The sequence below is a fragment of the Schistocerca piceifrons genome, chromosome 8 (genome assembly GCF_021461385.2).
Source record: "Schistocerca piceifrons isolate TAMUIC-IGC-003096 chromosome 8, iqSchPice1.1, whole genome shotgun sequence".
Classification (NCBI taxonomy): domain Eukaryota; kingdom Metazoa; phylum Arthropoda; class Insecta; order Orthoptera; family Acrididae; genus Schistocerca; species Schistocerca piceifrons.
The window spans coordinates 40,463,025-40,483,047 of record NC_060145.1 but is presented as its reverse complement, the minus strand read 5'-3'; the positions used below and the strand labels follow the sequence as shown (position 1 = coordinate 40,483,047).

Genomic DNA, 20,023 nt, shown 5'->3' with positions numbered 1-20,023 from the left:
TTCATTTTTCATGAGATGGCAGAACAATTCTGTGAATATGTTACTCTGTTTTGAGAAATGATCTTCATATAGGCCAGAATGTAGCACATCTGGATAATTAGTAACTGATGCATCTGCAAACTGGTGTAGTGTTTGTTATGACAACAAATAACACAGTACCAAGATATTACCTTAAAACCTGCATTTCACACCACCAACCACTTACTGCTCCCTACTTATTTTTGCCTCTCTCTTTTATTTCCTTTTTTTATATATTTATTTGATGAATGGCAACTCAACAGTATAATGCTTTCCATTTCTACTATCATATTTTTGTTTTTAGTGCTTTACTAAGTTTTTTTTCAATAATTTTTATATATCCATACTTCATGTCCTACACAGTTCACGTAAAGGCTATTTTTTACATCAGCAATATGGCTACAAACAGATGATTTCATCATACAAGGAAACTGTACAGATGAAAGCATCAGAATAATTTTATGACTATCTACTTACAGTTAAGATCACTTCACTATCATACATAATATGCAACAGAAAAATTCTCATGGACGGATGACCATGATGTAAAAACAACGGATAATCAGTTCTCTACCTGCCACAAGAAATTCCCTGTCAACTAAATCAAGCAATCACAGTACATGGACAAACACTACACATCAGGTCAGAGACCGAGATCACTGAGTACCATATGACTGCCAAAGGATGTTCTAGATACTAAAAATCTAATCAACAAAGAATGAAAGAAGAAAATGAGACTTACAAATTGTGCGTGATAGAAAATAAAACAAAACATTGTGACCACATCACTTTGTTTCTGTGAATTTACTCACAAATTTTAGATAAAGAGATGCCCAGTTCAAAATTTCAAGGAATATTTTTTCCTTAATGTATTCTACATGATATGAACTATAAAGAGCATTGTTTCTTTTAACATCTTATAAGAATTTAAAAACATCACACACATACTCTGTCATCATCTGTTGGAAGACATGGCTCCAGCAACATCTGCACAGCAAGGCTATCTTGAGTTGCAATAAGCGCCTTTCGAAGCTCTTCCCGCTCATTGTCACCTAGGGCACTGGATGAGGTATTAATGGAAGGTGCCTGGTCCTGGAGGTGCCGCTGTAGGTAATTTCGAGAAGCCGCCAGTGATGCCTCAAGAACTCGTAGTATAATTACCAGCATGCTTGCACATCTGCCCATAAATAAAAACCAAAACACAAAATATGGTAGCAGTTTATAACAATAGCTTAATTTCTGTATGTAAAAGCTTAACATTAATATCATTTCAGACATCACAGAACATGCCCCACTAAAAGAAATCATTAGTCAGAGTCTTTATAGAAAGTCAATACCCTGTTCAGTGAGCCAGACACAGATTTCCCATGCCATTTTACCACATGACACTGAGAAATGCTATTACACTGGAAACCCTCTTCACTGTAACCTGGTCATTGACTAGTACTCGAAACATTATCAATATCATTCACGGCCTTGAAAAACTTGGAAAACAGCCTTTGCCAGGCTTCACCTATCTCACCAACATCCTACCCTCATAGCCCAGATTATCAGTATCCCAGCCCATGTTAGTGCCAACACTGCTCCCTTAGCAGCAGCACTTAGGACATTTCTGTGTGAACAACCCAGGTATAACATCAGTTCTGTATTCCCACAAACAACAGCATACTGTAGCCAGTTACAAAATTTCCTATTCAAAGGCAGGGCTTTGTGAGAAAGCTGTCATGTCATAAAATAACTGTATCGAAAAGATGGTTTCACTTGTCTTTCACTCTGCATCCCCTTGTCCCCACATAAGGCCATTTCATAGCTTTATTCAATGTAATCAACCATAAGATACATACAATAATTTACGGATGAAATGATCAATGGGCATACCTGAAAACTCTTCTGTCACATCTTAAAACCTGTATGGGATTAATGACAATCTTCTCCTGAGTGAGAGATACCTTCTTAACTCCAGGGTCCTCATGAAGGATGGCATTGATTGTCATAACCCAAAGACAGCGTGGCAATACTGTGTTTAGTTGTAACCATACTCTTCTATACAGTTCTGTATAAGAAAAAATCATAAAAGTATAGCAACATTACTAAATTATTAAAGTACAAAGCACATTAAATCTAAGTTATAGATCAAATATGGCTTGTTAAAAAGTTACAGATTACTGAATTGACTGACTACAGCATTTCTCCAAGTCAACCAAAATCTTGTGTTGCAATAGAAAAATACACCTAAACATTTCTGCTGGTATAGTAAACACCAACAAACAAGACTCTCAAAACAGACATACATATTCATATGTTTTTAAAACCTAAGGACACAGACTCCTTCCTCAAATTTCATGCTTCTGTCAGTTTCTAACTCAAGACAATAACGATTATTGTCTTTCTTGTTACCTATATACCAATTATTCATTCAACCTCTTCATAATAAAGTCTTCCCTTGCCACACAGCTCAAAAATGAAAGTAGAAAAGGTTCTCTTTTGCTTACCTTGTATATATCGAGGTACATTCTCATGTAGCAAAGATTTGAAATAACTTATGATGGTTTCAGCAAAAGGCCATACACTAGTTGCTGGCATATTTAACAGCTGTCTTAACAATTGAGCAGTTCTTGATGGACATGTGGAAATATGGCTGAATGCTGTTGAACAAGAAAAAAGACGATACTAGGTGCACTGCTCACTGCAAAAGGTTAATAGTAATAACACATGAAGCTGAAGCGTTTACCATCTTAAGTAATAATGAAAAGATAACAAATGAAAAATTCAATTGATAAAACTGTTAAAACTACAAGGAGAAAGAATCACTGTCCAATACTTACCTGTAGGAATTGAAATTGCTAGTATGGCTGATAGAAACATTTAAGGAATAAAAAAGTCATCACAACTTTCAGAACTCTTTCTTCAGGTTGCAAAGAAATGGGAGGAGGTGAACTGGAAGGGGGGAGGGAGGGGGGGGGGGGAGGTGGAAAGACCACTCACACCTTATACTCACACCTTATCTTAAGGACTGGGGCAGGCAAATATGAATCAGACAGCAATGGCGAGAATATGAAGTCAAAGGTAACAAAGAATCAGGTTCAGTGCACAGAAGACAGAAGGAAGTGGGAAAGTTTATGAAGTGCAAATAAATACGTAATTAAATTCTACTACTTGGGAAAGAAAGGGGATCAATGGTATCTAACAGGGGTTAAGAGTGTGAGTGTGTGTGTGTGTGTGTGTGTGTGTGTGTGTGTGTGAGTGAGTGAGTGAGTGAGTGGGGGGGGGGGGGGGGGGGGGGGGCTGTACAAGGTGGTGGTGGTGGTGGTGGTGGTGGTGGGGGGGGGGTTTATTTGATAGGAAGTTCTCATCTAAAATCTCCAGCGTTTGAAAGAGATGCTCGTTTGGATATTCAGAACACAATCTAACAGGCATCCCATCAGGTCCAGCAGCCATCCTCTATTGAGTGATCTGTGCTGATTTTCAATTATGTGCTCCCCACAGATTCCTAGACCATAGAACTCCACCGGGTTAAGGGCGCAGCCAGTATCTGCATTTTATCACAGTTCATGAAGTGGCCTGAGGAAACACATATACATCCAACGCAGATTTGTTAGGATGAAGCAGCTAGGTGTTCAATGCACTGTGGTTTGTCAAATATGACATTTTGAATCCTGGCAAAATTTTTTATAGATTTTTATACATTCTTGCCCTCTGTAAAATTTGTTCATCACATACAGTCTCCAGAAGAGATATATTTGCCCTTAGGGTGAGCAGACTGACAGTGTTGTCATGGCACCTCTCCTTAACATATATGGGAAGGAAAGATCTGACAGACTGTAAAGGATTTAGGAGTAACAGAGACAACTCACGGAATAGTGGAAGTGTGAGTCTCTCTCTCTCTCTCTCTCTCTCTCTCTCACTCTCTCACACACACACACACACACACACACACACACACACACACACACACACAAACAAATTGAAATTTTAGTTTGGTTTGGTATCAGTTCTACAGCTGTCCACCTATGCTTAGCTGAAGTACAATACAAGTACTGTAAATAATAATGTGTAAGTAAAACCACAACCCTACTCTTCAATCATTTATACATGTGGAGATAGAACCTACTTAACTGAGCTATCTCAGTTTGCTAAAACATGAATTTTGAAAGTAGCTAATGTATACTTTAAAACATCAACTGTGGCTTCTTAGAGAAAATATTAATTCAAGTTTATAAATAAATTCGTAACATGGAACTTCCACCCCTTGTTAGTGCCTAATGAAAATACCTGCCTTCTTCTATGGCAGCTACTGTGACTGGTGCCTGGTCATGGCTCTCAGTAACATGCACCCTTGGTTCTTCATCAAGCCAGTCATCAACAAGAGACAAGTGAGGAAAGTGTGTTGCAAGTAATCTCAACAAGGGAGAAAATAGGCCTGAAACAAAAAAGACAAACAATTGTGATAAACACAGTTTTATAACTAATCTAGTCATTATTAATGGGTGATAATAATTTTAGCTGAAATAAACTAGATTTTTGTAAATTCACCATCTGCAAAACATAAAATGTTTTTCCCTCTTTTGGTTGTTGAGGTACACTGCAACACCTACGTGTCATCTTCTGTGAGTCTCACTCTGTTTCCATTAAAACACAGTACAGTAATACTTTGTAACAGGCAACTTGTATCATTACACTTCACTATATGTTAATGGAAGTATGCAATAATTATTTTACAAAAATCCAATGACCAAATGGTTGTAGCACATAACATCAGTAATTGAACATGTGTGTATTACACACCACACTACAAATAAGCTGACCTTGTATTGAGTGCTCTGATTGGAGGAAATCAGTTTTGAGGTTGAAGCAGCGAATAATAACAAATTTTAATCAAAAATTAGGAATACATCTGTGTAACTCACTTTACCACAAAGAGAGCTTATCCATATGCAAACATACTCTCTTATTGCTGACCACTGCCAATACCGATGCGATGCTCCGATCGATAGCACTAACATAACTGTCAAAGGCAGTAGTTATAGCTATAAAGTAGTGAATGTTGGGACATGGTGGCAGCTGGACATGTTGGCTGCTCACATGACCTGTGTAACAAAAATCCTTCCGTGTGGTTACAATATTGCTAAACTATGTCATTTTGAAATGTTCTCTCCACCTGGAATGAGTGTGTGAACTGTTACAAAAATATTTTAGACCTTCAAGTATGTGTGTCGTGTTGTGGAGACTGGCGATCAACCATGCCGCAACATTTTCAATAAACCTCAGCATGCATCTACTCAATGCCTTCATGTGATATTTCAATATAAGATCAAGTATACCTTAACCACAAATATTTCATGAGTAGTTGATCATCCATTTCATTATCACTTTGTCGACATTACACCACCCATGTAGCAACAGTTATGCGTGCATCTGTGAACAGGAACTGTGCGTTATGCAATTATTATAAATTGCAAATATTAGGACAGAAAATCCCTATTATATACAAAATTGTATCTATCAATAATTTTTTTCTTTCTGGGAGGGCACTGCAGCCTCCATAATAAATTTGAGGAAAGACATCATTCCACTGGGCTGCACTGTACAAATGCACTTTATTCAGCATTTCTAGTTTTGAGCATGGACCATTTTCAAGTGCTTCTATAACAGCTGTGGAAACATCACCCTCTTCTTGTCATACAAAAATTGGATGCCATGTATAATTGCCCATAGTGCAGTGCATAATCGCCTCTTGCATAGCTAAAAGCACCTACACACACTTGTTTCTGTTACTGATCCATACAAACTGCCTTACGCAGATGTGTTTTGTAGCTATGCATGACAAGATCACGCACACTGATGACTATGCTGTGCACAATTATGCATGGCAAGCAAATTTTTGTACGAGAAGATAACGACAACACATCCACAGCTGTTACAGAGCACTTGAAAATGGGTGATGCCCGAATCTAGTAGTGCTGAATAAAGTACAGCTTTTAAACACAGCGTAGTGGGGATACGACTTCCATAAATCTTGCCCTGAAATGAGATCGATCCTTCATGAAATCCTACCCACTCCACCAAGAGTGTCTTTCTGCCGTCCACATAACCTTCGTATCCTCTTAGTTCATCCCTATGAAATCCCCAAACCACCTTCCCTACCCTCTGGCTCCTACCCTTGTAACTGCCCCCAGTGTAAAACCTGTCCCATGCACCCTCCAACCACCACCTACTCCAGTCCTGTAACCCAGAAGGTGTACACGATCAAAGGCAGAGCCACGTGTGAAAGCACCCACGTGATTTACCAACTGACCTGCTTACACTGTGACACATTCTATGTGGGAATGACCAGCAATAAACTGTCCATTCGCATGAATGGACACAGGCAGACAGTGTTTGTTGGTAATGAGGATCACCCTGTGGCTAAACAGACCTTGGTGCACAGCCAGCACATCTTGGCACAGTGTTACACCGTCCGGATTATCTGGATACTTCCCACTAACACCAACCTGTCAGAACTCCAGAGATGGGAACTTGCCCTTCAGTATATCCTCTCTTCTCGTAATCCGCCAGGCCTCAACCTCCGTTAATTTCAAGTTGCCGCCGCTCATACCTCACCTGTCTTTCAACAACATCTTTGCCTCTGTACTTCCGCCTCGACTGACATCTCTGCCCAAACTCTTTGCGTTTACAAATGTCTGCTTGTGACTGTGTATGTGCGGATGGATATGTGTGTGTGTGCACGAGTGTATACCTGTCCTTTTTCCCCCTAAGGTAAGTCTTTCCACTCCCGGGATTGGAATGACTCCTTACCCTCTCCCTTAAAACCCACATCCTTTCGTCTCTCCGTCTCCTTCCCTCTTTCCTGATGAAGCAACCATTTGTTGCGAAAGCCTGAATTTTGTGTGTATGCTTGTGTTTGTTTGTGTGTCTATCGACCTGCCAGCACTTTCGTTTGGTAAGTCACATCATCTTTGTTTTTTATATATATAAAGGTGATGTGACTTACCATACGAAAGCGCTGGCAGGTCGATAGAAACGCAAACAAACACATACATACACACAAAATTCTAGCTTTCGCAACCAAGGGTTGCTTCGTCAGGAAAGAGGGAAGGAGAAGGAAAGACGAAACGATGTGGGTTTTAAGGGAGAGGGTAAGGAGTCATTCCAATCCCGGGAGCGGAAAGACTTACCTTAGGGGGAAAAAAGGACAGGTATACACTCGCGCACACACACACATATCCATCCGCACATACACAGACACAAGCAGACATTTGTAAACGCAAAGAGTTTGGGCAGAGATGTCAGTCGAGGCAGAAGTACAGAGGCAAAGATGTTGTTGAAAGACAGGTGAGGTATGAGCGGCGGCAACTTGAAATTAGCGGAGGTTGAGGCCTGGCGGATTACGAGAAGAGAGGATATACTGAAAGGCAAGTTCTCATCTCTAGAGTTCTGACAGGTTGGTGTTAGTGGGAAGTATCCAGATAACCCGGACGCTGTAACACTGTGCCAAGATGTGCTGGCCGTGCACCAAGGCATGTTTAGCCACAGGGTGATCCTCATTACCAACAAACACTGTCTGCCTGTGTCCATTCATGCGAATGGACAGTTTGTTGCTGGTCATTCCCACATAGAATGTGTCACAGTGTAGGCAGGTCAGTTGGTAAATCACGTGGGTGCTTTCACACGTGGCTCTGCCTTTGATCGTGTACACCTTCCGGGTTACAGGACTGGAGTAGGTGGTGGTGAGAGGGTGCATTGGACAGGTTTTACACCGGGGGCGGCTACAAGCGTAGGAGCCAGAGGGTAAGGAAGGTGGTTTGGGGATTTCATAGGGATGAACTAAGAGGTTACGAAGGTTAGGTGGACGGCGGAAAGACACTCTTGGTGGAGTGGGGAGGATTTCATGAAGGATGGATCTCATTTCAGGGCAGGATTTGAGGAAGTTGCATCCCTGCTGGAGATCCACATTCAGAGTCTGATCCAGTCCCGGAAAGTATCCTGTCACAAGTAGGGCACTTTTGTGGTTCTTCTGTGGGAGGTTCTGGGTTTGAGGGGACGAGGAAGTGGCTCTGGTTATTTGCTTCTGTACCAGGTCGGGAGGGTAGTTGCGGGATGTGAAAGCTGTTGTCAGGTTGTTGGTGTAATGGTCTGGAATATTTTACCCAAGAGGACGCCATCATCATTTAACCATACAGTAAAGCTGCATGCCCTCAGGAAACATTATGGCTGTAGTTTCCCCTTGCTTTCAGCCGTTCGCAGTACCAGCACAGCAAGGCCGTTTTGGTTAGTGTAGCAAGGCCAGATCAGTCAATCATCCAGACTGTTGCCCCTGCAACTACTGAAAAGGCTGCTGTCCCTCTTCAGGAACCACACGTTTGTCTGGTCTCTCAACAGATACCCCTCCATTGTGGTTGCACCTACGGTACGGCCATCTGTATTGCTGAGGCACACAAGCCTCCCCACCAACGGCAAGGTCCATGGTTCATGGGGGTAGGAGTCTTTTCATTACACTTTTATAATAAAGAAATTGAGAGCTATGTTTAGTTATAATTGGCAATGGTGCCAACTATACTAGCTAAGCAGATTATGATGTGCGTATAATTGTACCCATGGACAGCCAGTCCAATTCTTTTACTTTTAAAAATATTTACGCATTTTAATAATTTTGATATATACTACAGATTTTGACCATCAGTTTTCTATAACAGCTATTTACTATTTTGCTGATGTGACTGACACATATTTTACAGATACTAAAAGTGCTTCTTTGATTTACATGTTTTCTGTCATCCCTTACTGTGGTGAAAATTTTTATTTTATTTTATTGTTATATTTTTGGAGAATTTTACTTTCACATCATTTTACAATGATTTATTTATAAGACCAGTGTACTATTTTATTATAGGAACTTTTTGTCAATACTAAGTAAAACAGAGTGATTTTGAAGACAGTATTGTCCAAGTTTATAACGAGGATCTTTGGCAGTAATGTACAGTCCATGCCTGTGATCACTTAAGCAGCTTATTCTAACTACTGGATGCCATACTGTGGCAGTCAGTCTTCACTACCACCGTCAAGCACAAATGAAGCATGAAGATCAACTTCCAAGCCACCAGATATCCACTGCTTCCTCATCTTTCCAACCTCTGCCAGCAGTACCTGTGGTGGGCCTCGCTGCAGTGCAACTATCGATACTGGCAAGCCATTGCCATAGCAGCCAAATATAGCTGTTTCTGCTGCAGCAAGTACATAGAAAAGCCCATAGGCGGCAGTCTGCACACAATACTGATAACAGCACGTCTGTCAATTCGTTTCTTTTACTTAAACTAATTATGACAGGATTATAAACTTTTTGTATTTACTTCTGTATCTATTTTTCTTACAAATTCAACTAAACCAATCAATGTAGCATTTCTCACACATGATTGGCTGTCAATGATGTTTTTTATTCAGCAGTGATATCCTTACTTCTAAGGATCTCGCTCTGTCTGCTGCGACCAGCAGAAATAACAGGTATAACTGGTACTTTACAATTATTGTAGCTAATATTTTAGATGTTGTTTAGCCATATTTTTATCCCTCCCAATACTGGATTGCAGTGCAGAAAAGCCTGAAGAAGATCTGAGGAAAGGGACAAAACGGTTGCTAATGAATAAAAATTTTAAAATGGGATTGAGACTATTTTTATTTGATTTTTAAAAACTGAGAAATTATTCCCATACCAGATGACTGTATAAAAGGCAAATTATTGGATGTCGTGGCTCAGAATAAAACATAGTTTCCTCCAAATGTTGTAGGTGAACTGGGGGTATAACATCTCAATGCTGTCGAGAACATCACACACGGAGCAAAACTTCAGATGCGGCAATGATGGGAAAAAACACAAGTCATGATCTTTTCAAAGGAACCAGTCCAGCTTTCACCTTAAATGATTTAGAGTACCCACTAAAGCAATGTGGCGTCACCTGAAATAAAACATGCAATCCAGCAGCCGAACTTCTCAGGATGGGGCCTCTCAGCCCACAACGCCAGATGATCATTTTTTTTCTTTTTTTTCTTTATTCAATTACCTCCTTCACACTCATCAGTGCAGTAATAACAGAATTAGATTGGGACAATACTCCTGCATTTTCCTTTGCACAAGAACATTTGACAGCCAAACATATTTCATTTAGTATCTCCTCATACGCACCCCCAACACTTTGTATTAAACCCATTGTGCAGTATTCACTGTTCCTTTCAGAGTTTCTTTACACACTGTCTACCATGATCTACTGGGTACCCTTGTATCCAGGGCTTGGCAAACTTTTCTTCTAGACTTCAACCACTGGTTCTCTACATACTCTTGCCCAGAACTATTGGTTAAAGTTCCTCCTTGAGATAAAACACTGCTGCCTCTTTATCTACCGTACTGGATACTTAAAATTCTCTACTTGATTAAAAATTGCACTTTGGTAACCGTTGCCATTGCAACTGCCTCATGCCAGTTTCAGTGCAGACACCCAGAAAGTCCTCGGGAAAAATTACGGCTGTAGTTTCCCCTTGCTTTCAGCCGTTCGCAGTACCAGCACAGCAAGGCCGTTTTGGTTAATGTTACAAGGCCAGATCAGTCAATCATCCAGACTGTTGCCCCTGCAACTACTGAAAAGGCTGCTGCCCCTCTTCAGGAACCACATGTTTGTCTGGCCTCTCAACAGATACCCCTCCGTTGTGGTTGTACCTACGGTATGGCCATCTGTATCGCTGAGGCACGCAAGCCTCCCCACCAACGGCAAGGTCCATGGTTCCCGAGGACATGCAGCTTTACTGTATGATTAAATGATGATGGCGTCCTCTTGGGTAAAATATTCCGGAGGTAAAATAGTCCCCCATTCGGATCTCCGGGCGGGGACTACTCAAGAGGGCGTCGTTATCAGGAGAAAGAGAACTGGCATTCTACGGATCGGAGCGTGGAATGTCAGATCCCTTAATCGGGCAGGTAGGTTAGAAAATTTAAAAAGGGAAATGGATAGGTTACAGTTAGATATAGTGGGAATTAGTGAAGTTTGGTGGCAGGAGGAACAACACTTTTGGTCAGTTGATTACAGGGTTATAAATACAAAATCAAATAGGGGTAATGCAGGAGTAGGTTTAATAATAAATAAAAAAATAGGAGTGTGGGTTAGCTACTACAAACAGCATAGTGAACGCATTATTGTGGCCAAGAAAGACACAAAGCCCATGCCTACTACAGTAGTACAAGTTTATATGCCAACTAGCTCTGCAGATGATGAAGAATTTGATGAAATGTATGACGAGATAAAAGAAATTATTCAGGTAGTGAAGGGAGACGAAAATTTAATAGTCATGGGTGACTGGAATTCGTCAGTAGGAAAAGGGAGAGAAGGAAACATAGTAGGTGAATATGGATTGGGGGGAAGAAATGAAAGAGGAAGCCGCCTTGTAGAATTTTGCACAGAGCATAAATTAATCATAGATAACACTTGGTTCAAGAATCATGAAAGAAGGTTGTATACCTGGAAGAATCCTGGAGATACTAAAAGGTATCAGATAGATTACATAATGGTAAGACAGAGATTTAGGAACCAGGTTTTAAATTGTAAGACATTTCCAGGGGCAGATGTGGATTCTGACCACAATCTATTGGTTATGAACTGCAGATTGAAACTGAAGAAACTGCAAAAAGGCGGGAATTTAAGGAGATGGGACCTGGATAAACTGAAAGAACCAGAGGTTGTACAGAGTTTCAGGGAGAGCATAAGGGAACAATTGATAGGAATGGGGCAAAGAAGTACAGTAGAAGAAGAATGGGTAGCTCTGAGGGATGAAGTAGTGAAGGCAGCAGAGGAGCAAGTAGGTAAAAAGACGAGGGCTAATGGAAATCCTTGGGTAACAGAAGAAATATTGAATTTAATTGATGAAAGGAGAAAATATAAAAATGCAGTAAATGAAGCAGGCAAAAAGGAATACAAACGTCTCAAAAATGAGATCGACAGGAAGTGCAAAATGGCTAAGCAGGGATGGCTAGAGGACAAATGTAAGGATGTAGAGGCTTATCTCACTAGGGGTAAGATAGATACTGCCTACAGGAAAATTAAAGAGACCTTTGGAGAGAAGAGAACCACTTGTATGAATATCAAGAGCTCAGATGGCAACCCAGTTCTAAGCAAAGAAGGGAAGGCAGAAAGGTGGAAGGAGTATATAGAGGGTTTATACAAGGGCGATGTACTTGAGGACAATATTATGGAAATGGAAGAGGATGTAGATGAAGATGAAACGGGAGATAAGATACTGCGTGAAGAGTTTGACAGAGCACTGAAAGACCTGAGTCGAAACAAGGCCCCGGGAGTAGACAACATTCCATTAGAACTACTGATGGCCTTGGGAGAGCCAGTCATGACAAAACTCTACCATCTGGTGAGCAAGATGTATGAGACAGGCGAAATACCCACAGACTTCAAGAAGAATATAATAATTCCAATCCCAAAGAAAGCAGGTGTTGACAGATGTGAAAATTACCGAACTATCAGTTTAATAAGTCACAGCTGCAAAATACTAACGCGAATTCTTTACAGACGAATGGAAAAACTGGTAGAAGCAGACCTCGGGGAAGATCAGTTTGGATTCCGTAGAAATGTTGGAACACGTGAGGCAATACTAACCTTACGACTTATCTTAGAAGAAAGATTAAGAAAAGGCAAACCTACGTTTCTAGCATTTGTAGACTTAGAGAAAGCTTTTGACAACGTTAACTGGAATACTCTCTTTCAAATTCTGAAGGTGGCAGGGGTAAAATACAGGGAGCGAAAGGCTATTTACAATTTGTACAGTAACCAGATGGCAGTTATAAGAGTCGAGGGGCATGAAATGGAAGCAGTGGTTGGGAAAGGAGTGAGACAGGGTTGTAGCCTCTCCCCGATGTTATTCAATCTGTATATTGAGCAAGCAGTAAAGGAAACAAAAGAAAAATTCGGAATAGGTATTAAAATCCATGGAGAAGAAATAAAAACTTTGAGGTTCGCCGATGACATTGTAATTCTGTCAGACACAGCAAAGGACTTGGAAGAGCAGTTGAACGGAATGGACAGTGTCTTGAAAGGAGGATATAAGATGAACATCAACAAAAGCAAAACGAGGATAATGGAATGTAGTCAAATTAAATCGGGTGATGCTGAGGGTATTAGATTAGGAAATGAGACACTTAAACTAGTAAAGGAGTTTTGCTATTTAGGGAGTAAAATAACTGATGATGGTCGAAGTAGAGAGGATATAAAATGTAGACTGGCAATGGCAAGGAAATCGTTTCTGAAGAAGAGAAATTTGTTAACATCGAGTATAGATTTAAGTGTCAGGAAGTCGTTTCTGAAAGTATTTGTATGGAGTGTAGCCATGTATGGAAGTGAAACATGGACGATAACCAGTTTGGACAGGAAGAGAATAGAAGCTTTCAAAATGTGGTGCTACAGAAGAATGCTGAAGATAAGGTGGGTAGATCACGTAACTAATGAGGAGGTATTGAATAGGATTGGGGAGAAGAGAAGTTTGTGGCACAACTTGACTAGAAGAAGGGATCGGTTGGTAGGACATGTTTTGAGGCATCAAGGGATCACAAATTTAGCATTGGAGGGCAGCGTGGAGGGTAAAAATCGTAGAGGGAGACCAAGAGATCAATACACTAAGCAGATTCAGAAGGATGTAGGTTGCAGTAGGTACTGGGAGATGAAGAAGCTTGCACAGGATAGAGTAGCATGGAGAGCTGCATCAAACCAGTCTCAGGACTGAAGACCACAACAACAACAACACCCAGAAAGTGGCCACCTCTATTTGTTGTCATTAGATATATTTCCATCATGAGTGGGCTTTCAAACTACCTGTTCTACATAGTTTCCGGAGGAGGTATGGCTTGACAGTAATCAGTATAATTTCCACTTGTTATGGAAAGTAACTAACTGACCATGCTCGAGAACAGTTTTTACAGTGGCATTTCACTCTGGCTGGCGTAATGTTTTTCTGAACCACAAACAAGTAACTTTAAATTGATCTCACTGATTCTTTTTAATTTCAGCATCTGTTACATCACAACACTTACTGCAAATTTTGCATGTAAGACACCGCTGCCAAAAATTGTATAATAGACAACTGTAGCTCACAAAGACCAATTACAAATGACACTTATAAGCATCTGAAATTCCCAAAAATATACGAGGTGCATTCAAGTTCTAAGGCCTCCGATTTTTTTTTCTCCGGACTGGAAAGAGATAGAAACATGCGCATTGTTTTAAAATGAGGCCGCGTTCATTGTCAATACGTCCCAGAGATGGCAGCACCGTACGACAGATGGAATTTTACCGCCAGCGGCGAGAATGAGAACTGTTTTAAATACTTAAAATGGCGATGTTTTCCTTACTTGAACAGCGTGCAATCATTCGTTTTCTGAATTTGCGTGGTGTGAAACCAATTGAAATTCATCGACAGTTGAAGGAGACATGTGGTGATGGGGTTATGGATGTATCGAAAGTGCGTTCGTGGGTGCGACAGTTTAATGAAGGCAGAACATCGTGTGACAACAAACCGAAACAACCTCGGGCTCGCACAAGCCGGACTGACGACATGGTCGAGAAAGTGGAGAGAATTGTTTTGGGGGATCGCCGAATGACTGTTGAACAGATTGCCTCCAGAGTTGGCATTTCTGTGGGTTCTGTGCACACAATCCTGCATGACGACCTGAAAATGCGAAAAGTGTCATCCAGTTGGGTGCCACGAATGCTGACGGACGACCACATGGCTGCCCGTGTGGCATGTTGCCAAGCAATGTTGACACGCAACGACAGCATGAATCGGACTTTCTTTTCGTCAGTTGTGACAATGGATGAGACATGGATGCCATTTTTCAATCCAGAAACAAAGCACCAGTGAGCTCAATGGAAGCACAGATTCACCGCCACCAAAAAAATTTCGGGTAACTGCCAGTGCTGAAAAAATGATGGTGTCCATGTTCTGGGACAGCGAGGGCGTAATCCTTACCCATTGCATTTCAAAGGGCACTACGGTAACAGGTGCATCCCACGAAAATGTTTTGAAGAACAAATTCCTTCCTGCACTGCAACAAGAACGTCCGGGAAGGGCTGCGCGTGTGCTGTTTCACCAAGACAACGCACCCGCACATCGAGCTAACGTTACGCAACAGTTTCTTCGTGATAACAACTTTGAAGTGATTCCTCATGCTTCCTACTCACCTGACCTGGCTCCTAGTGACTTTTGGCTTTTTCCAAAAATGAAAGACACTCTCCGTGGCCGAACATTCACCAGCTGTGCTGCTATTGCCTCAGCGATTTTCCAGTGGTCAAAACAGACTCCTAAAGAAGCCTTCGCCGCTGCCATGGAATCATGGCGTCAGCGTTGTGAAAAATGTATACGTCTGCAGGGCGATTACATCGAGAAGTAACGCCAGTTTCATCGATTTCGGGTGAGTAGTTAATTAGAAAAAAAATCGGAGGCCTTAGAACTTGAATGCACCTCGTACCATCAGTCATGTAGATAAACACTGAAACTTAAGGAATGGTTGTCTGAATCAGGATACTACAGCAACAATTTGTAGAAAGCATAAAATGTAGTTTGCAACAGAAGATAGAGTACGAATTTTGCATGGAAGTAACAAACATTTGAAATACACAATTCAGTATGACACAGGATTTTATACTATCAATAAAAGATAATAGGGAAAAGACACAAAAATATCTGAATCTAGAGTATCAAGATCAATGTGTTCCTGCTTGTACACAAATGGAAAAGCAGGAAGTTGGCTTCTATGGGTAAACAGATTATCAAAATCCACAAATGTTGCACTTTGATTATTTAGTGACATCTACACTAGTGTGTAAAAAATGAACATTCTAGCGTCAGTTTATCCCAAACAAAAGAGCAAAAATCATGGTGCACTAACACAACACATCTTCCGCTTGAGGCAGATAACAATGCGGTGGATATGACAACCAACCAGCTTTCTATTTGTACGATTGGCCATGGCCAATTATGCCTAACTACAAGGTTGACAACACATTCACTGAACACACTGCACGCTGCAACAACAATAACCATGTGTCTTGAACTCCCCACCCCTCACCCCACCTTCTCTGAACTGAACAGGTGGAAACTCTCCTCCAATATATCCTCCATTACTGCAATCCACCTGGCCTAAATCACTGCTGGACCCCTTTCTACAACTTACTCTCATTCTTCTCGTTAATTCCCCCAACCCACTCCCTCACACTTGCACATTTTACTGCTGACACTAAGATCCATATAGCTCCACCCTCTTCTTCCAATTACCATTCCACCCACTCCTTGCCTGCACATCTTACCCTTTCCTAACTGTGAATCTACTCATCTCAGTTTATCTCCTTTTCTCCTCCCCCCTCCTGCAATGTCGCCTCGGGCCACCACTTGTACCTGTGCTGCTACAACTGCGAATGGGTGCATTTGGGTGGTCGTACGAGGGGCATTCAATAAGTAATGCAACACAGTCTTTTTTCTTGGCCTATTTCAATTGAAAAAATGTGGAATTTGCCATGGGATATTGTGGAATATTCCACCTTAAGCCCCTATAGTTTCATAAAGTTCTGATAGGATGGTGCTGCTGTACACAGCCTTCAAAATGGCCTCTGTAACAGAGGGGGAGAGCTGTCATTAACTTTCTTTTGGTGAAAAACCACAGCATTGCAGATATTCATAGGTACTTGAAGAATGCCAACGGCATCCTAATGGTGAACAAAAGCATGGGAACTCATTGGGTGAGACGTCTGTCGCCATCTCAACCAGGTCATGCAAACCTGTCCAATTTCCCGCATGCCGGCCGGCTGCGCACAGCTGTGGCTCCTGCAATGATGCAACGTGTGGACACTTGTCTGAGATGACCACTGGACCACAATCAAACACCTCACTGCACAACTGGATGTCTCTGTTGGTATTGCTGACACACTCATTCACCAGTTGGGTTACTCAAAGATGTGTGCCCATCAGGTTCCTCCAAGCCTAACAGAAGACCATAAAGAGCAACAAGTTTGGCCCAGTGAAGGATGCACTCCATGGGAACCAGTATTAGGATGATGGGGAAGTTACTGATGCAGCCGGATATTAGCTCCTACATCAAATAGTAGAGTGGTACCACGTGGGCATACAGGCTCTCCCAGTAAGGTGCCATAAGGCAATCACTTTGGACGGAGATTATGTTGCAAAACTGGATTTTGTAGCCAAAAGAGTGAGGGATGAAATTTGTATAGGAATTCTGAATAAAACTATTCCGCTTTCAGTAAGAAAAATGTGTTGCATTACTTACTAAATGACCTTCGTATATGTGAGAATGTGTTTTGAAACTGGAACCAGGTTAAGAGACAATGGATTTGCATTAGGGTGGATGGTGGTTCAAATTTCCAATTGGTCACACAAAACTGCCCCCCCCCCCCCCCCCTCCCAAGATCACTTAAGATAAATGTCAGGATGATGTCTTTGGGAAAGGCATGGTGGATTTCATTTCCCATCCTTGTCCAATCTGATTTTAGACTTAATCTATAACAATCTCATCATTAATGGGCCGTGAAAGCCTAGTCTTCCTCTCTTCTTACAACTGAAAAAAAAGAAGCCTGGAAGCTAGTGAAATCTCTAGATTACTATGTATGTCTATGTGTGACACATCAGCTAGCTATAGCTGAGTGGTTTCCTGTCCTCATACTTCTTTCTTGATAAAATACAATTGGATGCTGGCCCCTATTTTGACGGAAAATGAGGTTGGAATCTTCCTACATGTCGCTCAGGAGACCTGAAGACAATGTAGTAAAGCACCGAAACTGGCATCCAAATAAAATAACTGGAAACTGGACAGCTGTAAAGTGTTTGGTTTGACATTCTGTACTGAACAGCCGTGTCCCGCAACCATCTCTGAAAAGATGGACATACAGGGAAATACAATAGTCTTGTTCTTCTTCTTCTTCTTCATAAGGTGCATTCTCCTGATGGAGGTTGGCGATCCATGAGGACAAGGACATTGCAGCAGGGAAGGCATTTTCTAACAAGCAATTGTAGCATCTATAAATATCCTTCAGCCATAAGTTCCTTCATCTTCTAACACACATTTTCCCTTGTATTTTCCCTTCAATAATGAGTTGTAAAAACTGGTATCTTTCACCTCTTACAATGTGTCTTAGAAATTTAGTTTTCCTTTGTTTTCTAGTGAGAAACAGTTTTTTTTTTTTGTTCCCCCCCCCCCCCCCCCCCCACCGCCGCCCCATCAAATGAAGGACTTTTTTGTTTGAAATTTTCAGTATCCAAGGAACAGGTAAGAATATACTTATATTAAATGCATCAATTCTTTTCTCCAGACATTGATCAAGGGTCCAGATTTCAACCCATAGCAATAAATCATTCATATTCTCAGTTGCCGACTAACATCACATCTTATGAAAAAATTTTCCTTGCTAATAAATTGTCTGCTGGCCTGTTCTGTTCTAGATCTGATCTCCTTCTTACAGTCACACTGCTCAGCCATCACACTGCCTAAATACTTTGAGGAGGATACTTGTTCAATCTTATTTCCTTTTACTGACAAGATTTTATGGATTCTTCTCTTAGAGAAGACTAAAACTTCAGTCTTGGAACTGTTAACAAACAAGTCAAACTAAATTGTTTATCATGTGCTGGAGGGCAGGTAGATCATTTGCTATGACAACAGTGTCATTTCTGTACCTAATACTGCTAATTACCTTTCTACTTATAATGATCCCTTTCCTTTCTTCCATCAACACTTCTTTGAAAATTGCTTTGGAGTAAATGTTAAACAAAAGAGGTGATCTTTACATTCCTGATGAATGCCTTTACTAATTGTAGTCATTTCTGATGTTCCTTGATGTTTTTACATCTGCAGACTGGTTCCAATACAATGCACTGATGATGAGTAAATCGTTTCAGTCAGTACAAGTTGATCTCAAAAACTCCACAATCTTTTTATATGTCACGCAGTCAAAGGGTTTTTTTTTTATAGTCAATGAAACAAGTGTCCACATTGACATTTCTATCTCTACACTAGTATGTTTAAGGAGAAGAGTGCCTCACGAGTTCCAACACCATTTCGGAAGCCAAATTGGGTTGCATCCATTTGGGATTTACATTTCTTGTAAATCTGTGTGTCTATGATTCATAAAATAGTTTGAGTATGTGAGACATCAAACTAATCGTACGATAGTCATCATATGGTGAGGAACTGGTCTACTTCATCAGTGGTAAAAAAGTTGATCTCAGCCAGTTATAAGGTATCTTTCCTGACGCACAGATAACACTGAGCAACGATTTTAGAAAGCTGAGGCCAATCAACTGCTGTTCAGCTAGAACTTTAATAACCTTAGCATAGACTCCATCTGGAATGGTGGCTTTACCATTCTTCTGCAGTTTACAGTAACAAATTAAAATGTAAAAACAAAAAGATAAATAGTCACATAGGATTACACCCCAGACAATGAGTGTTATTCCTGATACAATTTTGAGATTACCATAAAATGTCCAAAATGGTGAATAGAATGTTCCAAAACTGATCACCATTTATCACACACTCAATATGGAAAAGATTGATACAGGTAAGTATGCAAGGAAAAATAGATAAAACTAATTTTTGTTAATGTGAAACATCTTAGGACTAGACACTAAGTTCTATATTATATCATGTGGAATACTTGTAAAATACAGGATTTGAAGCCCCTCAGCTTTTCATAACAATATTATAACTATAAGTAAAACAACGGGAAGTCCAGGTCGGAATGTCAATAATATTATGAAAAGGGTAGATTTCTACTCACCACAAAAATGACGCTTTGTGTTACAGGCAGACACAATGAAAAGAATGTTACAAATAGGCTTTCAGCTGATGTCTTCTACAGAAAAGAGAAACGCACACACATTCACAAAAGCAAGCACATTTCACACACACATGACCGCTACCTCCCAATGCTCCAGTGAGGTGTGCTTGCTTGTGTGA

At 40.8% G+C, this 20,023-nt stretch overlaps 1 protein-coding gene across 1 annotated transcript in view; it reads right to left on the bottom strand.

Annotated features, from left to right (window-relative positions):
• Nucleotides 1-20,023, bottom strand: part of LOC124711295 (integrator complex subunit 2-like) — an 85,297-nt gene that overhangs the window by 12,460 nt on the left and 52,814 nt on the right. The window contains exons 11-14 of the mRNA XM_047241299.1: nt 4,295-4,438; nt 2,511-2,663; nt 1,897-2,071; nt 967-1,195 (exon numbers count right to left, since the gene is read on the bottom strand). Coding sequence (XP_047097255.1) covers nt 967-1,195; nt 1,897-2,071; nt 2,511-2,663; nt 4,295-4,438 — 701 coding nt within the window. The remainder of the gene's footprint in view (nt 1-966; nt 1,196-1,896; nt 2,072-2,510; nt 2,664-4,294; nt 4,439-20,023) is intronic.